Source organism: Taudactylus pleione, unplaced genomic scaffold (assembly GCF_031769625.1).
Source record: "Taudactylus pleione unplaced genomic scaffold, aTauple2 ptg000758l, whole genome shotgun sequence".
NCBI lineage: Eukaryota > Metazoa > Chordata > Amphibia > Anura > Myobatrachidae > Taudactylus > Taudactylus pleione.
In genome coordinates, this window is record NW_028285160.1 from 711843 (window position 1) to 724888 (window position 13046).

At 45.7% G+C, this 13046-nt stretch overlaps 1 protein-coding gene across 1 annotated transcript in view; it reads right to left on the reverse strand.

Annotated features, from left to right (window-relative positions):
* DNAH11 (dynein axonemal heavy chain 11) overlaps positions 1-13046 on the reverse strand; it is a 361565-nt gene that overhangs the window by 134602 nt on the left and 213917 nt on the right. Inside the window, exons 51-52 of the mRNA XM_088457375.1 lie at positions 12172-12365; positions 8888-9050 (exon numbers count right to left, since the gene is read on the reverse strand). Of these exons, the coding sequence (XP_088313501.1) occupies positions 8888-9050; positions 12172-12365 (357 nt within the window). The remainder of the gene's footprint in view (positions 1-8887; positions 9051-12171; positions 12366-13046) is intronic.

The window sequence follows — 13046 nt, forward strand, 5'->3', positions numbered from 1 at the left end:
ACAGGGTCCAATTCATGCCATACACAAACAAAAGTGTTAGATTTTAGGAAGGCTGACTTTGCAGAGATGGAAAGATGTGTTACTGAGGCAGTGGCAGATTGGAAGAACTTGGAAGGAGTGCAGGAGAGGTGGGTAAAAATAAAAAATGCAATACTGAAGGCTACAGACCTTTGTATTAAAAGGGTAAGGAAAAGCACCAGGAAAAGGAAACCAGTGTGGTTTACAAAACAGGTATCAACTAGTGTGAAATTAAAAAAGATGGCTTTTAGGAAATATAAGCAGACCCAAAATAATAACGACAAAGAGGTGTATCTTGCCAGAAGGAAGAAGGCTAAGAAGGTGATTAGGTGTGCAAAGGCAGAAGCTGAGGAGAAAATGGCCCTGTCAGTAGATAAAGGGAGCAAAACTTTTTTAAAGTATATAAGTGAAAGGAGGAAGTCAAATGGAGGAATAATAAGACTTAAGACAGAGAGTGAGTACATGATCAAGGGAGACAAAGAAATAGCAGATCATCTAAATAATTATTTTTGTTCAGTTTTCACTACAGAAAAAGAGGGGAAGAGGCCACAGTTAAGTTGCAGAGGTATTCATAAAAATGAAGTACTTAAAATTTAATTTACAGAGTAGAGGGTCCTAACAGAACTCTCTAAACTGAAAGTGGACAAATCAATGGGGCCAGATGGGATACATCCAAGGATACTAAAAGAGCTTAAAGGGGACCTGGTAACACCATTAATAGCATTATTCAACCAGTCGCTAGTATCAGGAGTGATTCCAGAGGACTGGAAAAGAGCAAATGTAATACCACTGTACAAAACTGGCAGCAAAGAAGAAGCAAGTAACTACAGACCAGTAAGCCTTACATCAGTAGTGGGAAAAATTATGGAAACACTATTAAAAGAAAGAGTAGTGGAATATCTCAAATCCAACAATTTACAGGATCCCAAACAGCATGGAATTACTCAGGGAAGATCACGCCAAGCAAATCTTATTGATTTTTTTGACTCGGTGACCAAAGTAATAGATCAAGGGGGGGCCGTAGATGTAGCTTATCTAGACTTTAGTAAGGTTTTTGACAAGGTCCCACATCGCAGAATGATAAACAAACTCGAAAGCTTGGGATTGGATTCTATGACTGTTGAATGGATAAGATTTTGGTTGCAGGATAGGAAACAGAGAGTTGTAGTAAATGGAGTGTATTCACAGGAGGGAAAGGTTATCAGTGGAGTACCCCATGGATCAGTACTTGGGCCAATGCTTTTTAATATCTATGTTGGTGATATTGCAAATAATATTAAAGGGAAAGTATGCCTTTTTGCAAATGACACAAAAGTATGCAACTGAGTAGACACACCAGGAGGGGTAAAACAAATGGGTGTGATATGTATTACTGGCGGGCGCATGGTCGGCGGTTCAATTCCCGACAGCGGCTACCCGACAGCGCTGGAAATCCCAATCGTCCTATCAACTAACCTAACACTCCTTAGGGGTGCCTAACCCTAACCTCCCCCCCTGTGACTAACCCTAACTCCCCCTTCCCCGCTGCCTAACCCTAAGTCCCCCAGGGGGTTGCCTAACCCTAACCTCCCCCGGGGGTGCCTAACCCTAACTCTCCCTCTCCCTAGCCTAACCCTAACCTCCCCCGGGGGTGCCTAACCCTAACTCTCCCTCTCCGTAGCCTAACCCTAACCTCCCGGGGGGGTGCCTAACCCTAAGTCCCCCCCGGGAGCCCTAAACCTAACCGTCCCCCCCTGCAGCTGTCCGCTGCGGTGCCTGGCATCCGCTCGATCGGGATGCCGGGCACCGGTCTCCCGACATCGGGCAAATTACAGGCGTCTACATCTAGACGCCTGTCATTTGTCCCTAGTCGGGATAAAGTAGTCTGGAAGCCGGCGGTCGGCATTTAGACCGTCGGGTTCCAGACTACATCCCAAACAAATGACTGAGGATCTGGGTAGACTAGAGGAATGGGCAAGAACATGGCAACTACAGTTTAATGTCAAAAAATGCAAAATCATGCACTTGGGTTCCAATAACCTAAAGGCTAAATATAGTATCAAGGACACTATAATAGAAAGTACAGAGGAGGAAAGGGATTTAGGAGTCCCCATTTCAGAAAACTTGAAGGCATGCAAGCAATGCACCAAAGCAATAAGGAAGGCAAGTCAGATGCTTGGTTGCATAGGGAGAGGAATCAGTAGCAGGAAAAAAGAAGTGATAATGCCACTGTACAGGTCCTTGGTACGGCCTCATCTAGAATACTGTGTTCAGTTCTGGAGGCCATATCTCCAGAAGGACATAAACACATTAGAGACGGTACAAAGAAGGGCAACTAAAATGGAAAATGGCCTACAGCACAGAACTTACCTAGAAAGACTAAAAGATCTTAATATGTATAGTTTGGAACAGAGAAGGGAGGACATGATAGAAACTTTCAAATACATGAAGGGTTTTAACAAGGGACAGGAGGGAAGCATTCTTCAAAGGAAGAGATGTACAAGAACACGAAGACATGCACTGAAACTGGAGGGAGGTAGGCTCAAAGGAAATTTGAGGAAAAATTACTTCACAGAAAGGGTAGTGGATAAGTGGAATAGCCTCCCATCAGAGCTGGTTGGAGCCAAAACAGTGGAACAATTTAAACACGCTTGGGATAGGCATAAGAATATCCTTGAGAGATGTAAGGAGTAAATAGGGTTGAAGTTGCCTAAAGGATACATGAAAAGGGGCAGACTAGATGGGCCAAATGGTTCTTATCTGCCGTCAAATTCTATGTTTCTATGTAATCCTTCGCTGGAACCACACTGAAAGGGCCGAGGTATGGACCTTCATTGTAGCAAGGCAGAGACCAAGGTACAAACCCACCTGCAGGAAAGCCAAAATTCTGGATATACTAAAGATCTGGGCGTCATAACTTTTTGGACGACACCATTCAAAATAGGCATGCCATACCCTGTGGTAAATTCTAGCAGAAGCAGGTTTACATGCTCTTAGCATGGTGTTACCCACAGAGCTGGAAAAACCCTTGGACCTTAAGAGGGATGTCTCAAGAGTCACTTCGCCAAAGAGAGATAACCCAGATCTGGGTAGAGGCAAGGACTCTGAGACAACAGGTCCGGACGTTGAGGCAACAGCCACGGAGCGTCGATGGAGAGACTCCGAAGATCTGAGTACCATGGACGTCGGGGCCCCGCAGAAGGCACCAGCAGGACCGTGCCTCCCTCTTGTTTGAACTTCCAAATTACTCGAAGAAGGAGGGAGATTGGAGGAAACAGGTACACAAACTGGAAGGTCCACTTGACTGACATCCACCAAGTGAGCTCTGGCGTCTCTTGTCCTGGACCCGTACTGAGGCAGCTTGTGATTTAGTCGAGAGGCCATGAGGTCCAGGTCTGGAAGGCCCCACTCGTCCACTAGGAGCTGAAACACTTCTTGGTGAAGAGACCATTCTCCGGGATGCACGTCGTGATGGCTGGGGAAGTCCGCTTCCCAATTCAGCACTCCTGGAATGAACACCGCCGATATGGCTGGTAGATGGCCTTCCAGCCATGTCAGAATGCGTGACACCTCTGTCATTGCCGCCTGATTTTGAGTTCTTCCTTGATGGTTTAGGTAAGCCACTGTCGTGGCATTGACTGACTGCACTTGCACGGGCTTTCCGTGAAGCAGCAGCATGGCTAGTTGTAGGGCCCTGAAAACTGCCCGAAGTTTCAATATGTTGATTGGTAGCACAGATTCCTCTGCGGTCCACCTTCCTTGAAAGGAGTGTGGACCTGTCAGTGCGCCCCAACCCCGAAGACTGGCATCCACCGTCAGAAGGAACCAGTCCGAGATCCAAAAGGGACGCCCCCTTGTGAGGTGGATCGTCTGTAGCCACAAGTAAGAGATAAGCGTACCTCTGGAGAGAGCACCATAGTCCGAGTCCATATATGATGGGGAAATCCGTCCCACTTGGAGAGGATCGATTGCTGCAGAGGCCGGGAATGAAACTGGGCATACTCCACCATGTCGAACATCGACACCATAGATCCCAGTAACTGTATTGCTGAGTGGACTGACACTCGGCGATTGTGAAGGCATCTGCGAACACGCATCTGCAAAGTGGAGATCCTTTCTGCTGTCAGAAAAATCCTTTGCTATTGTGAACCAACAGGGCTTCTAGATGGAGCATCCTTTGAGACGGAATCAGTGAGGACTTCATCCAATTTATCAACCACTCCGTGTACCTGGAACACAAATATCGTTAGCTGCATGTGGTGGTGAAGCACCTCTGGAGACCCTGCTAGTAGCAAAAGGTCGTCCAGGTAAGGTAACAGGCGGATCTCCTGAAGCCGCAGATGGGCTGCCATTACCGCCATGACCTTTGTAAACACCCGAGGTGCAGTGGCAAATGTCAGAGCCTGGAACTGGAAATGCTGTTGTGACACAGCGAACCTGAGAAAACATTGGTGACCTGAAATGATCGGAATATGCAGGTATGCATCCTTAATATCCAGGGATACCATAAAATCCCCAGGTTCCATAGCCAGTATAAGTCCTGTGCAAAATAATTGATGGGGAGGCCTTCTATGGAAGGAAAGGGCGAACCCCAGAGAGAACATTTCCCTCACCCAGGAATCCATGGTAGTCTGACACCATACTGGGTGAACTGAAGAAGTCGGCATCCCACCCTGGGATCCCCCCGGAGGAGGCTCCTCCCATCAAGCAGAGGGCTTGTCAGCAGGCTTGGCAGCCGGACGTCTGGTACTCCAGGGCTGCTTCTTAGGCCTGGCAGATTTCTTGGCGGTAGATGGCCTGAGAAAGGACTGAGTTCTAGCCTTATCTGGGGTTCGATAGGTCCAAAAGGACGGAGTCCGAGCCCCTGAAGAGACTGGAGCAGAAGGCAGACAAGCAGACTTAGCTGCTGCTAAGGTATTCACAATTTTGTCCAAATCAGGGCCAAACAAGACTTTACCGTCATAAGGCAAACACTCCAACCCCTTCTTGGATTCTGCATCAGTCCTCCAAGAACGGAGCCACAGAGAGCGGCAAGCCGCAATGGCCGCCGAAGAAATCCTGGCATTTAGTAAGCCAATATCCAATGCTGCCTCATTTATATAGGAAGCAGAATCTCTGAGTTTTCCCTCAAGATTCAGCTGTTCTCTGGTAGCATTTGGGGCTAAGGATGTTTCCAGGCTGTTAGCCCAACATTCCATGGCCTGAGCAACCCAGCAAATGGCCATAGCTGGTCTGCACTCAGCCCCTGAAAGGGAATAAACAGATTTAAGATGGCCCTCTACCTTCCTATCTGTAGAATCCTTCAGGGACGACATGGAAGGGATAGGTAGCTCTGCGCTTTGTACCAAGCGTGTGAAATGGGAAACCACCACCAGTGGAATCTCCCACTTGGTAAAATAATTCTCAGCAAAAGGATAAGCTGAGACTAGACGCTTCTGCGGCTGATAACGCTTGCCCGGCGTTTTCCATGCTACCTCCAAGTGATTCACCAGTTGGTCAGACAACGGGAATATAGCCACGGTAACCTTTTCTTTCATGAAATATGCATGCCTAGGAGGCTCATCCTCCTCAATGATCAGTGCTGCCTTCACAGCCTGTATCAAACCTGGGATATATATTTTTGACTTGACCCTTGCCTCTTGAGGAGGGGGCTCAGAGTTAGACTCATCCAGGAGTAGTTCATCATCAGATGATACATCATCTTCATCCCACAAAGTAGATTGCGACGACAGCAAGACCCTTTTAGCCTGTCTGCTGACGGGTGCGTCACTCTGCCGTACCTCAGTCGCACCTTGCAATACAGCGGGAACTGTATTAACCCACTGGGGGGACATCACCTGTGTGTGTGCAGATGGTTGCAGCAAGTTTTGCACTGGCAAAAGGTACTGCTGTTGAAAACCGAACTGTGGAAACACAGGAGGGCCTGACAAACGCCCCGCGATGGTCGTCACTGCTTTTGCAAAACACTCCCATGGCGGTTACTGCTGGGGGCGGCAGAAGCCGCAGAGGGACCTGGAGAGGTATAACACCGCAAACATAACTCCTCAGAGGTTATATACCCCGCCTCTATAACCACTGTACATTTTTTACAGAGCAAATTTGGCATATCACTCTCACTGCCAGTCATAGTGAAGAGGATACCACTGTATAATAAAGTCACAGCCTGCGACTTTAGCCGCACCTACACAACACCAGTGCTATGGTTCAGAATAGCAGAATAAGTACAGGGATAGCAAAAAAAAGTCTGACAGTTCTAGAAAGAGAAACTCAGACAGACAGCGCTAGCATACAGTCACAGACAAATGCAGAAAAACAACAATACTTGCACTTAATGGCACTTACTGGTCAACTGAACAGACTTAGCGTCTAGTAGGAAAAGTGCTACATACACTGACCACCAACAGGAGGAGAGGTATGTAGGGGGACCTGTACTCCACAGCGCCCGCCGAGATCTGCGACACGCAGCCAGGAGAGATGGCCGTCGTAGAACTCATGGGGGGTGGAGCCGGAAGAAGGAAGCTGCCACAGTTCAGCCAGACCGCGGTGGAAAGGCACGCCGTGCAGCGGGGAGGGGCCGGCTGTAAAACAGGAAAGCCTGCCTCCCCTGACCAGCGATTAACCCCTAGGATTGTGGAGCATTCCCGCCAACTCCAGCCCACTGTCCCAGGCGGCTTTGTGGAAGCGCAGGATCAGTGCCTGATTCCACACGCTGTCAACCTCAGGGAGTCCCCAGCCCTGGAGGAAAAAGACTGTGATTTGACACGCACCACCGCGGCCCGTGTCACTTACCTGCTGCCCCGCAGGATCCGGCTGCAGTCTAGGGATCCTCCGTGGTCTCTGCTAGCCAAGAACTCAGAGGCCCGCCGAGATCTCCGGATCAGTCCGGCGTCTTGGCGCCAGCGGGGTGATGACGCGGCAGTGCGAACCTCCACCGGACTGTCCGCTCTGCCGTACTAGAAGAATCTTCAAACTTCAGGGGTTGTTTAGCAACAGCCCCACTGCGTGTACAGTGCCCCGACTCTGGCCGGGCACCCAACAAAACTGAGGTGCCTCCGGCCCGGGGGCGGGGTATATAGGGAGACCCATTTGACCCTGGGAGAAGAATTTACTGCGTAAGGTGTCCTGATGACTCTGTATCACCTATACCCCCCTAAGGTCACCCTGTGGACCTTCTACGGATCCTGAAGTAGAAAATATCATTACCACAGTCCTCAATAGTACCTTCCGTCCCACACCAGTGCTAAATATAGTCAGTAACAGTGGGGGGATGTAAGCAGAGGTGGTAAATGCCAAATGCGCTATAAGCGGCGTCATTTCACACTTAAACCAACATCAGTATGTATGAAAGAAGATAATGTAGAGAAAAAAATCACTTTTCTCTACGTTACCTGCGAACATCTAATGATTTTGACATCGCCATACATTGGCCTAGGGGTGCCGCGAAAAACCGATGAGATACTAAAAGGGTGTCGTGAAAAAGTTTCCGAACCACTGGAATGGACAATGCCGTGACTGAATATAAAAGATAGATAATTATTCATAGTACATAATTTTGTAGAATAAAATATTTTGTTTGAGGATTTGCTTGGTTATGGTGTCCCATAAACAATAAGGCAATATGTATTTGGGTCCTCACCCATAAGAAGCCTGGCATGAACCTTTACAAACTGTCTCTTCAGTGGCTATGGAACAAAACTTGTGAATACTTCTAGATTTTGTGTTTGCACGCATATCAATATCACTGGTAACAGTAATAAAATAGTTAGATACGGTCAGTAATATCAGAAATTAGGCTTGATATCACTTTTATGTGTGGCACCAAATGCTCATAGCACAATCAAAATCAATGATTCAGTATTAGACATGCCAAAAAAGGCATCAGTCATTATCCGTCCGCACTATCAGACCCACATGTAATCGGCTTAAGCGCACAAAATACTAATTGGACAGTGATTAATGCAATAATCTAGTTTTACTTTTGGTATATGATGAATGAGGGGACAAAGTCACTTTCCAAAGACTGCAACAGGCTGACAATGGGATTTGAATCCGTGTCTCCAATTAATCTTTCAATATTATTGAGGCAGATACAGATGTGTCCACATGCATCTAGCCTCCTTGCGTATTAAACAGCCCTTTTAGTTGCGCCACGACGTGGAGCGACTCGGTAACGCCGAGTGTCTTTTCGTACAACTTTTTCCCTTAAAATGCGTGTTATTCACAAAGCAATGCGAATAGGACGCACAAGCAGCTTATGCTGATTAAAAATATATGCGGTATGCCTATATTCTGTGTGCAACTGCGGGTGTATCTGCATGCGTAATGCTACGTTATAGTGACACAGCCGCTGACACTGTAACATAGCATTTCGCACACAGGTACACCCGCAGACACACACAGAATATAGGCATGCCGCATATCATTTTAATCAGCAGAAGCAGCTAGTGCTTCCAATTAATATCGCTGTGCGAATAAGACACATTTTAAGGGAAACATTGAACAAAAAGAAGCTCAGCGCTCATGTGTTATGTGTAACGCAACTTGTAGCGCGTGGAGAATGGATGTATGTGGACACATCTGTACAGTGCAGATCCCTATCATTGACTCCCACATGCCTATCAGTAACAAGGCATTTGGACAGTGCTCGGGTGTTAGAGAAACCATAGACTACCCAAATTAATAGAGTGGCTGGAACTAAAGCCATGGGCCCATTCAAATTCCATTGACAGAAATTGTAGTATGGAAATGTAGAATGTACTGCAAAGTCATTCTAACCAATTATTCGTATTCATTGCGACTGTTATTCAAATATAATAAATGTAATTTCAGAAAAAAAAAAAGAAGAAGAGAACCCGGTAACTTAAAACATAAAAAAAAAACGCAGGCTTACCCTCAGATCTTGGATTCCATATCCATTTTTTAAAGTGATCTGAAACACTTCCAGAGAGCCCAGAAAAGCAGCCAGCTTAGACAGGCTTTGTTTCCCGCTGCCGCCTACTCCAATCAGAAATGCGTAACCCCGCGGCGCCTCCAAAATGCGACTTATTCGACAACTGAAAAATATAAGCAGCATATTGTGCCCTTAATTAAATCACAATAAGTGATATCAAACCACAATGGTTGTTATCAACAGAAACCTTATCCTGAAAATTAAAGTTGTGCGTATAGAAAGCAGCGAGATTATTTTTAGTCTCTGTTGATTAACTTGATGTCTCAGGCCTTTATAATCCGCAAATACAAAACTGATTCACAATTTGCAGCCATCTTCATGTGAACCCGCCACAAGCTGCTAACACAGATCGCGGCTTCTGATGTTCTCTAGCTCAAATCCATATATGTGCCTTCTGGTTGAAATAATAAAACATATAAAATATATATTTTTCTCCAAAATACATAAAGTTTTCTATGCAGGAAATATTAAATTACTGTGAACTTTTTAAATCAGGAACTGTTCTTATAGCTCATATACTTATAAAGGCATTTACCTCGTCATGTGCTACAATGCGCATAAGCAATATTAACCCCTTAACTGGCTGATATTTTTTTGAAAAAATGCTCACAATTTTTTTTATTGATTTAAATTAAAAACATCTTTTAAAACCATATTTAAATATTTCAGTGGAAACAAATGCATAGGTGTGTCTAGCACCCCCAGTGTTCATATGACCCATTATAACATTAACCCCAACCCCCCAGTGGCAATAGACCACCCAGTAGAATTACCCCCTTTCCCCAGTTTTAATAGATCCCCCAGTGGTACCCCCATCCCCAATTCAGTAACGTTATTAATGTGATTTGATATAATTTTATATATTATACCATGCATTACATAATACTTGGGTGATTAATATGTGCATGTAACCTTAATAGCAAATCGGCTGTGGTATCACCCTTAAAACATCAAAATATATACGAGGTGTGGCTAATAAATAATGAAACTGTTGCTAGAATTTATATTTAATTATACTACGTCAGTGGTTCCCAAACTGTGCGCCGTGGCACCCTGGGGTGCCCTGGGACACTTGCAGGGGTGCCTCAGGTTAGTGGTCCAGCACCAAATCAAATTATTTATGGTCAATGTAATGTAAATATGTGGACAAACAGAAGCGCAAACCAGTCCCCCACCACATAACTGACCCTAAGAATGGCACAATTTACCTCACTTTACAAAAAAAATTTCACATTTTTTCAATAACAAACAAATTTAGGGGTGCCATGAAAACAATGCTGATACTCTAGGGTGCGTTGATTCAAAAAAGTTTGTGAACCACTGTACTAAGTACATTTTAACTCTGTTCCCCTTCTATGTACTCCCTTCTGTATCCACACACCGCTGCATTCTTATTTTCCATTGGTCAAAGCCGTGTAGCTCATTATCTGTCAGCTGTCTCAACAGTGCTGTCGTTTTCTTCTGTTCTTCAGTAACTGATGCAAAACGGGTTCCCTTGAGTAAAGATTTGACTTTAGGGAAAAGACATTAGTCACACGGTGCTAGGTCTGGCGAGTATGGAGGGTGTTCTAGCACCGCAATCTGTTTCTGCTTCTCAGAGAGCTGTGTGGGCTGGTGCAATGTCCTGATAGAGGATGAAACCATTTTTCCACAACTCTGGCCTCTTTATTTTAATTCTTTCCCGCAAAGTTGCTAGTACTTTTTGTAGTAATGATGATTCATCATTCAAATGCTGAGTCTACAGTCAATTCGAACAATTTTCAAAATTGTTTCCACATTTTCATTTGTGTTTGATGTGCAAGGCCTTCCGGGACGGTCATCATCTTCATCATCTTCGATATCCTCACAACCTTCACTAAATCTTTTGTGACAGTCAAACACACGTGCACGTGACATACAATCTGCCCCATAAACCTCGGTTAGCATACGGAAAGATTTGGTAAGTGTTTTGTTCAACTTAACTAAAAATTTGAAGTTAACATGTTGCTCTACTTTTGACGACGCACAGGAAAGACACAACTTCTAAGAACACTGTGTGACATTAAACTATCTGTGTGAGAGGGGTGAAACAATTTTTTTTACAAGTACATTCTCGTTATTTAATAGCCACACCTCGTAAATAACCTTTGCTTGGAAACAGAGGCTGACTAAGACCTCATTGGGCTACAGCCAAGATACAGGTTTGGATCCCTTTCCACCTTCTTGTATTAATTATGATCGGCGCTCACTCCTCTTATAGGGGGAATGTGAGGAAACAAGGGTGCTGCAGATCCCAGAATTACACTTCCCAAGGTCTAACAATAATAATCTGAAAATAGCAATGACATATGTGTGGACCCACACATGTGTCAAAAGGTGGGACTGCGCTCCGTGGGTGGTATGCAAATCTCAGCGTTTATCAATGAATGAGTCTGAAACACTCTGATAATCCTGTCATGTGATATATTTATTGGTAATGTCAATCACAAGTATATGTGATGGGTGTGAGCAGAAAAGTAGGGGAACACGAGGGGAAGGGGGTGGGGGATAATGTAATGGACTGGTATGGATTGAATAGGAGTTAAGCTGGAAATTATTGGTTAATAAACCGTTCAGTAACTGCCAAATGTAGGATTACAGAGGGAGGGCGTCCCACACCCCACTGTACCTAACAAATTAACCAAGCTCTTTGCTTTTACTCGTCATGAGATGTTTCTTGTGTAACACCTTGGCAATGAGGCACCTTTTTATAGGCCATCAGTTGGGACTGAACCAGCTTATGTTAATTTGCACTGACAAGGAGCAGGATTGCTTTCTAATTACTGATAAGATTTCAGCTGGTGTCTTGGCTTTCCATGCCTTTTTGCACCTCCCTTTCTTCATGCGTTCAATACTTTTTCCCTGTGTTGTTTCACATTATTATACATAACTTAATTTATGGACATCTATGGTTTGATTTCTTTGCATGTGTGGATTGCATGGGTTGTTACTGACATTTGGTGAACATTTCTTTACAATAGCCCCCTTACAAATATATTTACTGAGAAAATGTTAATGTGTTCAATACTTATTTTACCCGCTGTATATAAAAATAGGTTAAAGTAATCTAGGCCCCTCAATGCACACTGGGCAGAAGCATAGGTTGCCTAATGGATAATCAAACTCTGCCTGGAAAATACTGCACAGTACTGTACATTCCCTTAGCTGTTTATGTTCCAGCCAGCACAGTAGTGCACGTTACTTACACATGCTGCATCGCATCTTCAAACAAGACCAGATTCATGGCTGCATTGAGCTCATTGTAGCTGTCAAGGGCTTCAACAAGCATTTTTCTTAGTTCATCCCATCCTTGCACTGGCATATAAGAGGCGGCTCCAGCTCCACTGGCAAAATGGGAATATATAAGCGGCTGCTTTAACAAGACATGGTCTTCTGTACCCTAGATGGAAAGGAAAGTAATGCAATGACTGACAGTTACTGTGTTCCATGCATTGCAGTGCAAACATAAGGTGTGACAGCATATAGCCAAACATTATTAAACTGATCTACTGAAGACCGGTGGATACCAGTGGCGTAACTAGAGCAGGGCGAGCGGGGTTCGTGCCCTGGGCGCCGTTGGACCAGCGGCGCGGGGGGGCGCCGCCGGCCACGGTACCGGCCCGCCCGCCCTAGATAGCCAGTGTAGCGCCGACCGCAATGAGTGCGGTCAGCGCTACACATTTGCACAGGACCGGCGCTAGGCTTCCAGCGCCGGTCCTGTGCTGCACGCCTGAGCCCGTTCCCTCCCCCTGAGCGCTTGCCCAATAGCGCCAGGAGGCGGGCTCAGGCTGTGCATAACACACGCATCGCCGCCAGCGCTGGCGGCGATGCGTGTGTTAAACAGCAGCCAATGAGAGTCAGATGGACTCTCATTGACTGCTGCAGCACCCACTGCAAGAGCCGGACTTCTGTCCGGCTCCTGCAGTGGGTAATGGGACTGACGTCATGACGTCAGTCCCATAATGCTGAGCGCGCCAGCCCGGGCGGACTGGAGGGCGGGAGCGGCATCGCGGACAGGAGCAGGAGCAGCGTGGAATCAGGTAAGTATATTTTTATGTATATTTATTTCTTTTTAAACCTA